Source organism: Mus musculus, chromosome 19 (genome assembly GCF_000001635.26).
Source record: "Mus musculus strain C57BL/6J chromosome 19, GRCm38.p6 C57BL/6J".
Classification (NCBI taxonomy): domain Eukaryota; kingdom Metazoa; phylum Chordata; class Mammalia; order Rodentia; family Muridae; genus Mus; species Mus musculus.
In genome coordinates this window covers 40,306,014-40,323,052 of record NC_000085.6, presented here as the reverse complement: position 1 = coordinate 40,323,052, position 17,039 = coordinate 40,306,014, and the positions used below count along the sequence as shown (strand labels likewise).

Genomic DNA, 17,039 nt, shown 5'->3' with positions numbered 1-17,039 from the left:
TAAGGAGCATGTTAAGAAATACTAGTTCTAATAAATGCTTTCCCCCAAGGAGTATTAATCCCAGGAATGAAAATTGCAGTGAAATAAGGAAATGCTTTTCTATTGGGCCATTGGAGTAGGCTGTGAATGGCATTTGGTGAAAAGCAACATGGACAAATAGAAAAAAATCTTGAATAGAAATGGATGGTTATTTTCCTTTTAAAACATATTTCTTACTTATTGTTTGAAAGTTTTGTGCAAGTATACAGTGTGTGTGGGTCAAATCCCCCACTTCTTCTTTTCTAACTGGCCCCATGCTCCTCCTCAACCAACCCTTTGAGTTCCTTAATAGGGGTACCCGTTTCTTCTCACCCCAGATGCTGTTATTTTCTCCACTGTATTCTGTATCATTCCCTGAAACTCAGCTTCATTTCCCTAATGTAGAAGCGAGGCAGAGGGACAGAAACAAGACCCTCTGTCAGGCACATGAAGAGCCTTTGCTGTATATCCTGAGGCCTCCTGAAACTTACACCCGGGGGAAGAGTTGGCTGTCCTGGGGGGAAGGGCGCCTCATTCTCTAACAGGGGCAGCTCAGCTGTGTAGAGAACATGGCAGTGTAATTGAAAAAGAAGCCAAAACATGACCTAATTTCCAGAGCGTCTAAGACCCATAGTCTGAAAGGCCTGGTGTAGTCAGGGGCAACAGCATGCCCCATCCTGTCTTAGAAACACATTATGAACCCTAAGGCAGGTAGGAATGCCAGCTACCAATCAAACATGATCACAGTGCCTAGGCTGTACCCTTGTTACCAGAAGGCCCAGGCTTTGGACTAAGCCCAGGGGTAGTCAGCCAGACAGAGGGGTCATGTAGAATCCCATATCCCATATCCCAGTGTCCCAATTTTCTTCTGGACAGTGTTCTCTTCCTCTTACAAAGTACATAGTGGATGGTTACCATAGGGATATAGAAGTTGTGTCCGTAAGTCCCTTTGACAGTGATCTTTAATGTCTCTTCCTTGTTCACCGATGCCTTCCTCCTTAGTTGCTTATGTGGCCATTTTCCGTTAAGCTGGACCAGATGATTCACTGCCTGTTTTATGCAATTTCATGGCAGAAACTTTTAGCGGACCAGAGACGACTTAAGCGCGAGCAAGAAGAGGCCGATATTGCAGCTCGCCGCCACACAGGTGTCATCCCGACTCATCATCAGTTTATCACTAATGAGCGCTTTGGGGACCTCCTCAATATAGATGATACGGCCAAAAGGAAATCTGGGTTAGAGGTCTGTTTTGGTCACCGCCAACCGCTGCTTGACCCAAAGCAATATTTGCCTTTCTTTGGCATTGCCCTCTGTAGGCCAATTTAGTTCTCCAAACAGCACCTGTCATCCTGGCTTTCTTAGCCTTGCTTTGGCTCTTTTGTGGCTGGTGAATAGACATGAGCCCCACTGTGTCCTGTGCTCTCTATGTTAAGCATGCCTGGCTGTGGGACTGGGATCTGCTGGCGCACACGCGTACTGCATGCTTAGAGCATCGGCTGCCTCATGAGTCCAGTCCTCTCCATCCTGCATTTGACTGTGATACCGTGTTGCATTGTGGTCTGCTTAGAAACCGTGTCCCTTTGGCCATGTGTCTCAGAAGCTCTGGTCTGGACAACCGCAAGAGTCTTCTGTAAAGAGATGGTTAATGAAGCTTTCATTATTAGGGTTACCAAGTGATATTTTATAGCATTGACTTAGTGGCACTGCTGTTGAAAACACAGTACTGGTTGCTCAGTGGTGTTAGAGTATTTCACAGGAGTGTGAAACTCTGACCTCTGCAGCTTGGTTAGACCCATGGAGAGTATGAGAGCACTCTGAGGGAAACCTTATCTGCTTGCTCCCTCAATTTTGACATTTCTAAGCTTCGACTACAAAAGTTTAATATTCCAACAGGAATGAGGAGCAAGAGCATAGTGGTTTTATCCAGGCCTTGCCTCCCACGTCAATGTCGGTACTATGGTAGATCAAGGGCCAGCTCTCGAGTGAGAGTTTATGTCCTGCCATATGACCTTACAAAGCCTTGCTGAGCCAATGTCTTCTCAGAGATGTGTCTGTGACATCATGAGCTGGGCTGGAGGAAGTGACCCCAGGAACTAGTTTTATGACCTGTTAGTATAACCAACTTTCTGTCTTTCAAGTGACAGGCATCATTAATTTTTTTGTTGTTTTTTTTGTCTGTCTGTATGTTTGTTTGTTTCTTAAAGAAATGAAAGATCCCTGGGAAGAAGTATAATTTGACCCAAAGAAGGGAACTGGGGAGGTGGGCAGGGCAGATTCGAAAGTATGGAGAAAAAAACAGCAATGTGACCAGAAAGAAGCGAAAGGCAGCAAGTGTCAGCCCACTGTGAGTGACAGGCAGCTTCTTGGTGGACAGTGAAACGCTCCTTCACAAAACGGTCTTGCTCTGAAGACACTGCTGCTCACTATCCCCATCCAAAGGTGTGTGAGGAAGAAGATGGCAGCCTGCAGACCTGCCTCAGGGATACGTGGGCCTCTCGGTGCTGCTCAGCGGGAGTAGCTGTGGCAAGGCGGGCACACTCTTCTAACCGGACCTGCCTTTTCTCCACAATGGCATTTCCTAAAGACACATCAAAATGTAGACTCCCGCATCATTTCCCGCGTGCCACCTGTGATGCTTTGACCTGGGGTGAGGTCTAAGAATTGGCAAGTCTATCAGTTTCATGCTTTGATGTTTTAAGGCCCACGTAAAGAATCCCTGTCCTTTAGCTGACTGACAGAACTGGGCCAGTGAGACCAGCAAGTGTGGGTACACTGTGGTGTGTGGAGGCATTTCACTCCCAGCAAGAGTCAGCAGCCACTAATTCTGTGTAACACTCTCCCTGTGGAGAGCAGAGACAACTCAGTTTGTGTTTTGGGGTAGCTGTTAGTATAAAACCACCTTCATACACAGTTCTATGTCAGCCAGCTGAGGTGTGCAACCTTAATCCCAGTGCCTGGGAAGTAGAGTTAGGAGGACCAGGAGTTCAAAGTTATTCAAAGAAGGAATATTTGCTGCTGTGGTATAAATTTATAATGTTCACATGGCCATATAGCTGGATGACTGGGTAATCCATCTCTCTCTCTCCACACATTTTTCTGTTGTGATTTCTGGTTTGGTTTTTTTTTTTTTTCCCCTTATAGTTTTGGTCTTCGGGTTTTCTTTTGTGAACGTTATTATTTCTCCTTGCTCTCACATCTGTTCTGCTCGTGTTTGCCTACAACCTTTAAAAAGTATGCCGTAGGGCTGGAGAGATGGCTCAGTGGTTAAGAGCACTGACTGCTCTTCCTAAGGTTCTTAGTTCAAATCCCAGCAACCACATAGTGGCTCACAACTATCCATAATGAGATCTGACGCCCTCTTCTTGTGCATCTGAAGACAACTACAGTGTACTTAAATATAATAATAATAAATAAATCTTAAAAAAAAAGAAAAGAAAGTATGACATAAACATAGGCATTAGGATGCTATGATATTACCTCGATTATAAGGTGGCTATTGAGTTGCCCCCTAACCTGTATGTATAGAGATAGATGGGAACTGCAGCATGAATACAGGATGAAAAGTTCTTATGGAGAGCCAGTCCCAGCACACACCTGTGAGGTCAAAGCTTGGGAGAAGGTCCAAAGCTCAAGGCCAACCTGGGATCCAGTAAAAACAGAAACTTAAAACAGAACAAAACACCAATAATTCCTGTGGTGCAGTGTGAACCCTAGAAGACTCCCGTGAAGCCCAAGCCAAGAAATGTAGGGCATGTGACTAAACAAGGAGAATCATGTGATGATGCTTTTGGGAGCCTTTTCTCACCTCGGCTCCATTTTCCCTTCCCACTCTGCCCTTGTCTTCTAATCTGGTAGAGGACCTACCATTCATTTCCTTTATGCCGTTGCAGCTGAAGAGGTCAGAGGTACATCAATAGAAATAGCTTGTGCATGTGATTTCAAAAATGTCATGGGCTCCTTTAAAAACAAAGCTGGTTAAAATAACTGCTTTTAAGAGCAAAGAAGAAAGAGGTGCAAGTTGATCAAGGTGAAGTTCTTGCCAGAGTTGGAGGTGAACAAATTCCAGGCTGAGACTAGCACATAAATGTACTTAGTTGGGACAGGGGAGGTGACAGAAATAGACATTTAAGTGTGACTGGGGATATGACCACAAACCTCCACCCAGGTTAGGGGGAGAGATTTGACCTACTAGAGACAATTGAGAGCTGAAGCCAACTTCAAAGCAAAACCAAGAAGTGTGGAAGAATTTGTGGAATGTCATTTGTGCTCCTGGGTGACAGTAGATTAGACTGAGGAGAAGGTAAAGTCAAAGGAAGCTTTGTGTCTGTGGGAAGCAGAGGTCAGACCCAGAGCAACAGGGTTTTGGACTGAGGGCGAGCAGACTCGGGCGGGCGTGAGTTACTGACAGACTTAATGAGAATGTGGAGACGGCAGAGCCTGGCTTTGCAGGCAGGGGTGTGTAGGAGCCGCCACAGTCAGGATGGACTTTCAGTAGAGATAGACTCAGAGTTTACCCTAGCTTTTTCAATGATGTCACAAACCGTAGGGACATACAGAATGCAAGATGATATGAAAGGTGAACCAGACTCTGTTATGCTTTCAGTTCCTAACTTACACCAGGTAAACAGAAGATGCCCCACAGGGAGTAAGATGATAGGTAAGGCGTGTCTGAAGACTTCTGGCTGACAGTAGCCATGATCAGCTTGCCTAAAGGGCTTTTCAAACCATCTCTTACCTACAAGTGGCCTTCTTGAAGGGGAATTTTCATGCATGACACAGCTGACTAAATACCATCTATCATGCTGATGGGGTCAGGTGCTGCAGTCTTGCCTGGATTTTTTAAAACTAAAATGAACTGGGTAGAGTGGATCTCTCTGCTTTGCTTTCTATAGAATCTTGTGAAAATGTGACCTTTTCATTGTTTGACAACCATGAGTTTTAACTCCACGTTATTTCTTGTGTTTAGATGAGACCTGCTCGAGCCAAATTTGACTTTAAAGCCCAGACCCTGAAGTAAGTGCTGCCAGCCATGCTTGTCTTCTTAGCTGCCTCTTCAGAAATCTGTTTGCTCAGGGCAAAGAGTTGGGATAGACAACTGTTGCTTCACCAAGATAGAAATACAAATACCAAACAGTCGATGCTATATGCCAGCACCGTTACATCAACTCTGATGAATCAGGACTGTGTGTGTAATTTTCACTTCCAAAACTTAGGAAACCAGTATGAAAAAACTTAGTCCACCTAAGAGGTTGATAGAGTCAGAATTCAAACCCAGCACCTTGGCATCTGAAGCTGGCTCTGACGCACTGTCCCACCCTCTTTCTACCTGAATAAGGCCTCTTTTTACTTGGCTAGGTCACAGAATGATCTGACCCAACCTTTAGTAGAAGGAATCAGAACCAGACTCTAGGAATAGAACTTGACCTGTTTTTTTTTTTTTTTGTAGCTCATGGGATACTAACATGTCTCTAAGTGTGTTCCTCAGAGTGTTCATCCTGCAAGATGTCCTTAAAAAACAAAACCAAAGAACAAGTGTTATAGAAATGAGCCAGAGATCCAGCTCCAGATGTCTTTAGGCCCCTCTCCCACTGGAGGAGATGGACCGTTGTTGGCATGTTCATGACTGTGGAACTCAGAGTCAGAGACTGATCAGCTTTTGTAGCCCAAATTTAGATGAACAGGAAACCTTTCTGTTTTCTGTGGAATACAGTTTGGGAAATGTTTCCACAGACAGGTTCCAGAAGGACTTGATAGCTCTATAGCTAATTGTGGATTAAAACAGACCATTCATTTTCTTTGGCAACTGAAGATAATGTGGCCAGCCACACCCCATTGTCCTGCTGACAGGAGGCACCACGTCTGGGGATAAGAAGGAGTGCTTCCTTTCATGAGTGATGGGAAACAATCTCTCCAGGCTCCTCAACCATGTTTCCCATTTCTTCTAACACAAAACGAATAGCCAGGCCAGATTTGTAGAACACAGCCATGAGTCCGATGTGGTTCGATTTGGCTGTATTACTCCATTCCCTTAGCTTGCAACAAGAGATGGCTGTGTGTGTGTGTGTGTGTGTGTGTGTGTGTGTGTGTGTGTGTGTGTGTGTGTGTGAACTTTAGATTTAGAAAGTCTACCACTCACATCTCTGTAACTATGGCCAGTTTATCAATGTCTCTCACCCTCTGTTTTCATCATTGATAAGATGAGACAAAAACTGCCTACTTTGCAAAGAGACCAGGCAGGGTAAAACCAGTGAGGTGTTTTGTACAGCGCAGCAGAAGTCCGTACTCAAAAGTATGATATCCACCATCCTCATATTTGAGCCAGAGAGAGAATAACAAAGACATTGATCAACTTGCACTTTAACCAAAGAGAATATTTTCCTTTAAATTGCGACTTTGGGTGATACATATTTTTAGAATTCATTTTAAAAGTGTCCCCCATCCCCTTTTTGGGTAACCAGTCAGATAGAAGAAGTAAGAAGGCCAGAGGTCCGTGGGACTGTCATCATTTATCAGTACTGCTAATGCCAGAGAGCAGTGCCTGCCTCATGTTCCCATCATGCCCTGCTGCCTTCTTAACAAGTCTATGTCCCGTGGTTGGTAGTGCATGCTTAGCTAAGGATAGATCACTATGAGTGTGTCCTATTGAGGAGCGTAAGCCATTAGAGACTGTTGGATGATGGGGCAAGGGCTTGATGTATGGTTCTGGAACCTGGAGTTGGCGGAGGTTGATGTTGCATTGCAACAATAAAAGGCTATACAAATCTGAAAGGATCTTGTACTGTTTTTTCCCAGTCCTCTAACACTAGACCTAGGTATGTGGACCTTGTGGGAGCTGAGAGTGTGGCCTGAAGGATTGCGCTGGTGAAACCACTTTCCTTGAGACTGGTTCCTGGTTTTCTTCATTGAAGAAGTGGGTCAGACCAAGCTGCTGCCTAATTAAGTGTACAGGGCCTTTATATAGAAAGAGGTCAGGTGCCACAGTGCCTAAAAGCCAAGTTTCTGGTCCCGAGGTGCCTGAGGAAGGGCATCCGCCTCAGGATGTCTGTATTCACCTTTCTCAGAGTGGTGACTCTTTGCTTAACAGTGGGGCTGTTTCAGGACCCACCCGCTAACACAGTGTGTGACACCCAAAGGGGGACTCAGAACACACAAGGAGAAGCTTTGGGAAAGCACTAGCCAGAGATGTTTCCTTTTCACAACGATGAACATCCTGCACCCTTTTTGTGGACTTCGTTTTGGAATCCAATTCCCAACCTAGTATCTACACAAGCCTCTTCAGGATGCTTTTATCCTGCTTAAGGCCAACGTTTTATAAATTTTCCAGCTGTGCCCTGATGCTTAGTCAGCACTCCTCATTTAGGGCTTCCTGGTATACTGCAAAGCTGCCACACCCCCTTCCAAATGATGTTGGGTTGTAGCAAAAAAAATTTTTTTTAAATTAATTTTTTAATTCAAGAAAAGTTCAAGTTATTATTTTGTTCTGTTTTCTTTTTGTTTATAGTTTATTTGTTTTTCTCCCCAAAACAAAGAGTACTGGTTAGATGTGAATACTGTCAGATCTGAGGCAAAGAGATGGGTGTGGAAGAAAGAGTTGGAAGGTGGGGGGAAAGGCACAAACAACGTTTGAAGGAACATCCATTTTTCTTCCTAACTCTTCTTTTTCACGCTGAGGAGGAAGGCATGGCTCCAGAGCATGCACTGCACTGGGTGTTTTACCTGCAGTTTGCAGCTGCATTCGCCAACCTTGAATTAGATGCTGTGGTCAGATGAGGGAACGTTCTCACCAAGAGGTCAAGCTTCCAGACCAAGTCCCAGAACTAGTAAATCTTTGAATTTGGTTTGAACTCAGCCTGCCTAACTTCAGAGCATTCTAGTACAGGCTGATGGAGACAGATGGTGGAGGAGGGATGGGTAGAGGGTATGAGAATGCCATAACCTGAAGTGGTTCGTTCAGGCATGCCTAGCTGTAGCACACAAGGAGCAGTGAAAGTATCCAAAGGGAGACATTTTACCATTTAATAAATATAAATTCCCCCCAAAAATGCATTAAGAAAATCACAACAAACTATTATGACCTCTGAGCACTCTAGTATTAGTAAGTATGTGTGTTGACATCCATCCCATAAAAGACTAGAGAACTACCCAATATGATGTAATTTCCTGACAAACGGGGCTCTCGCTTCCAAGGATGGAGCCTCCCATCTTCTGGAACTTTGACTCCCTCGACTCCATGTAAAAGTCTTGTGTCTTCACCACGCGCATTTTGAAGCATCTGCTAAAAGACAATGACCTTCCGTCAACAGGGAGCTGCCTCTGCAGAAGGGAGACGTTGTTTACATCTACAGACAGATTGACCAGAACTGGTATGAAGGTGAACACCATGGCCGGGTGGGAATCTTCCCACGCACCTATATCGAGGTACCACGATCCACAGCTCTGTCCTTCTCAGGAGAAGCCCTGCATGCCTAAAACACCGTTTTTCTTACCATGTCCTGTGTTCTCTTCTATTCCTCCTTTTGCCCTTTTGCTTTCTTTCCTTTCTCAGCTTCTTCCTCCAGCTGAGAAGGCTCAGCCCAGAAAGTTGGCACCCGTACAAGTTTTGGAATATGGAGAAGCCATTGCGAAGTTTAACTTTAATGGAGATACACAAGTAGAAATGTCTTTCCGAAAGGTAAGCCGCACGCCTCATCCTGGCTTTGGGGCCTTTGAATGACGCTGTTATCTCAGAGGTGTGATGTTGCTATGGCTGCCAATCTGTACCCTCAAGAACATAGTGGACTGGTCAAAAATTGGAATAGGGGAACCAGAGGCTTTTCTGAGATAGGATTTTACTTATTTTTATTTTATGTGTGTGAGTGTTTTGTCTGCATGTATAGCCTCTTCTGTGGAGGTCAGAAGAAGCTGTTGGATTCTCCAGAACTGGGGTCACACAGGGGTGAGAGCCACCACGTGGGATCTGAAAAACAAAGCTGCAGGTCCCCTGGAAAAGCGCATAGTGCTCTTAACTGCTGAGCTTTTTATCCATCTCCCAAGATTTCTTTTTAATTATTCACACACTCCGTTTAGCCACATTGGGTTTACCAATTAAAGCCAGCATTCATGGCATCTTAGACCTCATATATTAACTGTATTCAGCCAACATAGAATGATAAGCATTGTGCCAATGATTTGATTTAGGTTTGTTGTGTCTCCATAAACCAAGTGGGGAGGCAGAAGCATTGGTACCAGGAGGGACTTTAAGGTAAGGCCTCTTCAGGGTGTTGTAAGAGAACTGGATGAAGCAGTGTGACTGCTTGGGCCAGGTCAGAGGTCAGTCCACAGGTGGGAGCAGTTCTTGTGGCAGAGCTCAGCATGCTTAACGTGACGGCAGTGACCCCATGGGTGATGGGATGGGGTGGAGACGAAGGGCGGGGTGGGCTTCTTCTTCCCACTGACTCAGACATTCTGCACATGTCATAGATCTCCAGCTCGCTGACGTTGTGACAATTACTACTTTTATTGAGGATCAAGAGCAATGAACTGGAACCTTGGGAGTAGATAAGCAACCTTATACAAAGAAGAAGCCAGATGTTCCTTAATCGCCCATTGTCAGGGAATTCATGATTAAATTGTTACATATGTGGAAGGATACCTCCAAGGGTGGTCAGTTAAGGTTTTATAACATCTGCACAAATGGAGAATTACGAGAGGCCTTGTTCCATATACCTGTCATCCTCATGCTGGGAGGCAGAGGCAGGGGGATAATAGTGAGTTCAAGGGCATCAAGATTGTGTGTGTGCATATGCGTGTGCGTGTGTTTTCCTTGATAAAGTTGCTTTACTATATATCATTAAGTATCAAAAAGTATATAGGTGAGAGTGCAGTGGGCCACCTGATAAAGTACTCACCATCCAGACTTTAGGAACTCATGTAAGTGCAGATGCTGTCCTCTGACCTCTACACAGGGCCTGTCACACATGTGTCCCCTGGAACCCACCATAAACATGTTACTAATAACAAAATAAAGGTGGAGGCAAACAATGTATAAAAGTCAAAATATGGTACACACTCAATTTCCATAGGGGAAAACAGTCTAATTCGTGTCATAGAAGCAAATCTGGAAAGCACCTATGTATTAACAATGGTGGTCCCCATGTACGGGGCGATTGTTTTGGGCTTTATTTCTTTTTATTCTGACTTTTCTATAACATAAAAATAAAGTACAGAAAAGAATATAGAGAACTTTCTGAGGTTGGGTGAGATGGGTAAAGACACTAGCTGCCAAGGTTGGGAACTTGACTCCAGCAAGATGTCTCTGACCTCAACCAATTACACCTACAAAATTATATATAATATAGTGTATTATTATATAATACAATTTATTATTACATGAAAATAATATATAATGTATATATAATTGTATATGAGAGAGATAACCTATAAAATTATATATAATTTATTATATAATAATATATACATATATATATATAATTTTATATGAGAGAGATAACCTGGTTTGGGTGTGAGATGGCTCACACCTGTAATGTAATCCTAGCATGCAGAAGGTTATGTTAAAAAGACTGTTATGAGGTGAAGGCCGACCTGGTCTATATAAGTGAGCATGGGCCCTGTCTCAAAAAAATCAAAGGCTATAGAGGTGGCTCAAGGGTTAAGGAGCACTTGCTGTTCTTGCAGAGGATACAGGTTCTATTCTCAGCACTCATGATGGTTCACAGCCATCCATATCTCTAGTTCTAGATGCCCCCTTCTGACTTTCATAAGCACCAGATCATGGTATACTTAATTACATGTAGAAAAAAAATGTTCATACAAAACAATTAGTTTAAAATAATATAGTATCAAAAGAACAACCCTCCAGGTTCAGGGTTGCCTTTGCCTTGCAAATGAAGGCTAGATATGTGACCAACTTGTTCTAAAGGAGTCTTAGACACTACAGTTACCTTCTGGCTCTAGGGCATGAATCTGAGCTCTTTATGATTAACTCCTTGGTTAAGGAAGCTCTGCTGTGTTAGCATCCCCAACCTAGTACTCCATCCAAGGCCAATAGAGATGGCCCTCCTGAGCATAGTGTGGTGAAGGACACAGGACAGCGCAGTGCAGGATACAGGCAGTGACCTCTGATGGGTTGCAGTGTGGTGCTTTAAGACCTCTTGCTTGACTGTGTCTTACAGGGGGAGAGGATCACGCTGCTCCGACAGGTGGATGAGAACTGGTACGAAGGGAGGATTCCTGGGACATCTCGCCAAGGCATTTTCCCTATCACCTATGTAGATGTGCTTAAGAGGCCATTGGTGAAAACCCCTGTGGATTACATCGACCTGCCTTATTCTTCTTCCCCAAGTCGCAGTGCCACTGTGAGCCCACAGGTATCTAAGCTTTCGAACTCAGCTTGCAGTTTTCATCCTCAGCTGTGTCAGCGGCACACAGCCCTTCTGGGACTACTCTTCCATGCTCTGATTAAGAGCTACCTAGAACAGGCAGGCTGGGAGTTCTTTTCATACATGTCTGTGGCATTTTCTTAGCACTCTAAAATATATGATGGGAAGGGAAGAGTTTAAGGTAGTTACTGTCGGGATAAAGTGTAAGGAGAAAAAAAAAATGAGCAAATTATCAGTTAGTGTATCCCTGTGAAGCTGGTGGTATGTAGACCACGCCCCTGTGGCCCAGCATATTTCTCTGTGCAATACTGTCCATCAAGATTGATTTCCAGGGGACAGTGGTTGGGAGATAATTTCATGATCTCAGCCTTACATGCCTTCACTGGACTCATGTTGGGAAAGAAACTTAAGTAGTGTGTCAGTCTCTACTGGGTCCGAAGTGGGTAGCTTATAGCCATAGTAATATGGTTGCTTTTCTGAACTTTAGCTATGAGCATAATTATTTAAAATGTTATTCCAAATGGTGCCCACTTTCCCAAAGCCAATAAGCAAAATAAGGTCGGGTGGCATCCTGTGGAATGAAATGGAGGGTGATAGCTGAAAGACTGGGACTTGGCGGTGTTGCCATGGTACCTCCTTTCTCCCGTTCTCTATCATTTCGTCCCCTCCCCATGCTGGCCACCGACACAGCAGAGAGCACTTGGCACAAAGCGTTAGATGGGCCTTCGTGAACAGTGAAAACAACATTCTGCCATCTCACACGCGAGGCCGTGGACTGGACTGGGCTTCTTGCTCCATAAGAGCTTGGGGAATTTTCACTTGGCCGTGGCTAAGAGTGATGGCCAAACAAAGTGACCACACACTTCCTACTTCTGTGTGGAAGACCCTGCAGAGTTGAAGGAAGGGCCTGGACAGAGGCTATCCACCCAACCAACCCTACAGTTTTGGGTCAGCGCTGTGGTTGCAAGAATGGTTTAGTGGGCTGGGGTAGGGCACTTCCTGGCTTTTCCTTTGAACCGTGACTCTGCAGAGCAGCCCAGCACTACCCACAGCTGTTGGATGGGAGCCTTTCCCATCTCCATGCCCCTCGCCCCTCCTCTCTCCACCCTGCCTGCACACTCTCATGTATCCACCCGGCCACTTTGCAGTCTCTCTCCCAGCCTCACCAGATGATTTCTGTTCTGGACTCCAGGGTGTCCTGCTCATCCTCTCTGTTTCATTCTTACTATGCCCCTGTGGTGGTTCTCCTCCTTTCCTTTATGCTGACACTTTTATCTCTGCTTCTTTCTTTTGTTTTCTCCTCTCTCCTTTTTTTTTTTTAAGTATACTAGTCACAGCAAGCTCATCATGCCAGCCCCTTCATCTCTACCCCACCCCCGCCGAGCCCTGTCCCCTGAGATGCACGCCATCACCTCCGAGTGGATCTCTCTGACTGTCGGGGTCCCAGGCAGGCGTTCTCTGGCCATGACACCACCCTTGCCTCCTCTGCCTGAGGCTTCTGTCTATGACATGGACCGCCTGGCCTTGTCAGCAAGGGCCCGTCCCTCCTTGCCTCTCAGCCTCCCCTATTCAAGTTGGTCAGATCACTCCACCCTGCGCCCAGTGGTCTCCCCGATGGCCCTGCCTCCACCCCACAAAGCCTACTCACTGGCACCCAGTGTCCAGGCTCCTCTTCACGTCAATGGAGATGGTGGTATTCACATTCGCCAAGATGGCTTCTCCCAGCCACCACCTGGGAACTCTGATAGGGTCATCTCAGAGCTTAGTGACGCCTTTAGCAGCCAGAGCAAGAGACAGCCCTGGCGAGAAGATGGACCATATGACAGGAAAGCAGAGAGCGAGGCAGGTGAGAGATACCCTGGTGGACCCAAGATCTCTAAGAAGAGCTGCTTGAAACCTTCAGACGTGGTCAGGTGCCTGAGTTCTGAGCAGAGACTCTCAGAGTTCCACACTCCTGAGGACAGTCAGTCCTGCAAGCCCCTGGGTGGCCCTTTCCCAGCCTGGGAGACTGGGCCACCAGAGCTGCACAGAGCTGTCGAGGCTGACAGGAAGGCTGCTCAGAGTGGTGTGAGCCAGGTAGGCCTGAAGCATGACTGGTGGGCCTTGGCCTCTTGCTTGGCATGGTGGGCCAGACCAGACGTCTTACCCTTGGTCCATTAACTGAGGCCAAGTTGGTGCCTGTGAGATCTGTTTGCTTGCCTTGGAAGCAAAGAGATGAATGACCAAGAGGGAATGGAGGGGCCGTGGACTAGGGTGTTGGCTGGGGATAGTTCAGAGAAACATTCTAGCATCTTGAGATATTTGAAAGTATTCCTCCATTGACACCTGCTATACTGGTACAGAAGCCCTCAAACAGGAAAGCCTTCCTTGTGCCCCATTGACATCCTAGAGAGGGTCCTTGGTCTGCTTTGACTAACACAGCTGAGAACACCAGGCTTTGGTGTCATGTGGTATGCTTTTCTTGTGAGATGCACTGTTTCCATAACTCACGGTGCTCAGTTTTGTTGGGTGTTCGTCTTGTCTCGTGTTTGTGTGGAACTGAAGGGCCACGTTCACAGTGAGCTGAAACATTTTGGGTCTTCAGAGGTGGCAAAATGCAGGGGCTTCTGGTGTGGTTGAGGTCACTAAATTGGTGTCCTAGGTTTTGAGTTATAGTTTTTCTCTCTAAGTGAACTACAAAGATTTCAGCATATAAATTAAGGTGGACTTAGCGTATTTTGAAGGGACATTAATTTGATAACTAGACAGATCATTATCCGGTTTTGTTTATGTAATTTAGTATCCAGAAATTCAAAGACTTTGGGCAACTTTTCCATAGTAACCAGATTTGAGTACCAACTCCAGCTGAGTGCTGTGATGGGAATTGTTCACCCTCTCAGAGACTCAGTTTCCTGAAAAGATAACTTCCCTTGTAGCATGGTCCAGGAAATTCCTTGAAATAATGCGGGCAGGTGTTAATTACAAACACTTTGTAAGGGAAGATAGAACCGCCATCTTGGGTGATCTAAAACTGCTTCTAGGACCAGGGACATTATAGAACCTCAATAGAATCGAGTGTTTTTTTCTGAAGCCATCTCCCAGTTGGCTGTCATCTGTTATATACAGTGCCTCCCTGGGCTGTGCTCCTCTCTCAGGCGGTTGCTCCTGTTTCCTCTTGTAGCTCTGTTGGTTTTTTGATGAATGGTTCAAGGAGCTGCTATTACTGGTCTATGGACCAGAGGTTGTTAAATCCCTTTCTTAGGGAGCCCATACCCAGTGACAGTGGCTGACACAGTTGTGTCACCTGGCCAGTAACATGAGCACAGAGGCACGCTGGACCTCCACAGGCCTGTGTGTTTGGTGTGGAGTAGAGATCACTGAGGGTAATCAAGTGTGTAGTAATTTATGTGGAATTGGGTTTAGACTACATAAAGTTAGCAAGCACTGAACATTTCCCCCCCAACCCCCCCACAGGCCCTAACCACTCATATGTAAAGTAGGGGTGAAAACAAACAGTACACCCCTCCCTGGAAGGGCCACTGTGCTGATCAATAGAACAGTGGATGTCAGTACGGTACTTGGCATATGTTCAGTGTCCATTAGACGGGGATTCCTGCTCTGACTACTGTATGTAGTTGCTCTCTCTCCCAGTGCAGGGCTCTGGGACAGGTGTACTCTAAACCAAAGTGTCCATCACATTGAGAGGGAAAAAATAGTTCACCGGAAGAGGTAGTGGAGTTGCCGGTTGAAAAGGAAGAAATGTCTGACAGAGGCGCGGTTCACAGATCAGCCTAAATCAGGAGCCCTCCTGATTGCCAGGTGTGAGTCATCACTTCAGTCCTGTTCCAGGATTCAGCGTGTACAGGAAGTGCGCACAGCCCAGTACCGAAGCACCAGTGAGGTTCAAGGTACATGCTTCCTGCTTCCTGCCAAGGGTAGGAGGAGCTGGCAGTACCAGAGACTGTGCTGATTGAAAGGCCAGGTTTGTTGAGGGTTAGCTTTCCTTTCCTGGTGAGTCTCTGGACAGCAGGTGTATCACTTCCTGTCCCCTCCCTTCCTCCTCCTTTCCTGGCACAAGCCATTTCCCCATGGATATGTAGAGGCCATGGTCTGGTTAGCTGCGTTTGAGAACTGGGGGTGTCTGGAAGGGTAGCTGCATACACAAGCCTTCTCAGCCGCTCACTTCAGCAGGACAGCTCTGGGGATGGGTCCTTTATAAAGGACTCCCTCCCTCTTCTTGAGATCTGTTTGGCTGACAGGCAAGCTAAGGACGAGAAGGACTTACTTCATCAACTGTTCTAGTAGCCCTGTCAGGATGTGACCTCAGGCTGTGTCACTTGTCTGGGTAAATGCATTCCAGTGTCAAGAAACTTGCCAGCCACTCTTCTTGATGAGCCCCACGTTCTGTTTGTCCTTCTGTTGGGACGAGGAACTTGGTTGCACATCTGACCAGTAAACGGAATGTTAGGTGAGAATGCAGTCCAAGACGTTGTGATCCTTCTGAATATCTGGTGTCCAGCAGTGTATTAAGTGACCCGGGAGCCAAAAGGCTTGGACATCACTGCAGGCTTCCTCTGCCTCTCGGGAAAGTCCTTCCCCTGGGCTTGGAAGACTCCCTAGTGAGATGCTCTTTTAGATATCAAGGCAGCCTCTTCTAAAGTTTCTCCAGCTACTGTGTGTGCACATGCTCCTAGTTTGTCCTTCATGGCTTCCTAGATGCTACATTTCCTAGGCAGCCTTCTCTGGCTACTTCCCCGAACCCTGCACAACTGGATGAAGAGCTCTGAGCCTGACCCTGGGAGCAAGCTCTCATGCATTTGCCCTTTTGCAGGCCTGTGTCCCTGTAGGGCATTAAGGCCCAGCGGTCAAGGGTCATGACCTAATCTATGGAATGTGCTCAGTAAATACTTGTTGAGGGAAAGAAAAGGTTAAAAAAAAAATCTGAGCAGACCTAGAAGAGTTTATGATATTGACTGGGGAACCAGCCCTGTTCTCATGTAATTATAATGCAAAAGAGAGACAACAGTCTATCCTGGAAGTTCAAGATGGGAAGACATAATAAGCATAGGAGGAGAAAGGTGATTCAAAGTAGCATATTGTGTGTGTGTGTGTGTTTGTGTATGTGAGTGTGTGTAAGTGTGAGTGAATGTGTGTATGAGTGTGTGTGTGTGTGTGAGTGAGTGTGTGTGTGAGTGTGTGTTTGTGTGTGAATGTGTATATGAGTGTGTATGAGTGTGTGAGTGAGTGTGTGTGTGAGTGTGTGTGTTTGTGTGTGAGAGTGTGTGTGTGAGTGTGCGTGTGTGCTTATGTGCTTATGTGTGAATGTGTGTGTGTGTGTGTGTGTTTGTGTGTGAATGTGTGTATGAGTGTGTATGAGTGTGTGTGAGTGAGTGTGTGTGAGTGTGTGAGTGAGTGAGTGTGTGTGTGTGTGTGTGTGTGTGTGTGTGTGTGTGTGTGTGTAGTTTAAGTATTAGGGAGTTTTCCCATAGATACAGCAGATTGTACTTGCTAGTCAAAGGCCGGAAGGTAGGAGGTACAATGTGTATGTGTGTATGGAGAAAGATGTGGTCCTAGATTCAGCAAGCTTTGGATGCACTTGTGAGTTGGTAGATCAGTGGGAACTTGCCAGGGGGCTGGGACCACAGCTTGGCCAGTGCCTGTTTG

At 45.9% G+C, this 17,039-nt stretch overlaps 1 protein-coding gene across 54 annotated transcripts in view; it reads left to right on the top strand.

Annotated features, from left to right (window-relative positions):
• Window positions 1-17,039, top strand: part of Sorbs1 (sorbin and SH3 domain containing 1) — a 221,916-nt gene that overhangs the window by 190,903 nt on the left and 13,974 nt on the right. For 22 of the 54 annotated variants that reach the window (XM_030250827.1, XM_030250826.1, XM_017318096.2 and 19 more), the window contains 4 exons: window positions 4,985-5,031; window positions 8,322-8,436; window positions 8,564-8,689; window positions 11,190-11,384. In XM_030250827.1, coding sequence (XP_030106687.1) covers window positions 4,985-5,031; window positions 8,322-8,436; window positions 8,564-8,689; window positions 11,190-11,384 — 483 coding nt within the window. Of the gene's footprint in view, window positions 1-1,092; window positions 1,261-4,984; window positions 5,032-8,321; window positions 8,437-8,563; window positions 8,690-11,189; window positions 11,385-12,719; window positions 13,473-17,039 lie in introns of all 54 variants that reach the window. The other 32 variants (XM_030250805.1, XM_030250803.1, XM_030250801.1 and 29 more) reach the window with 3 other exon arrangements.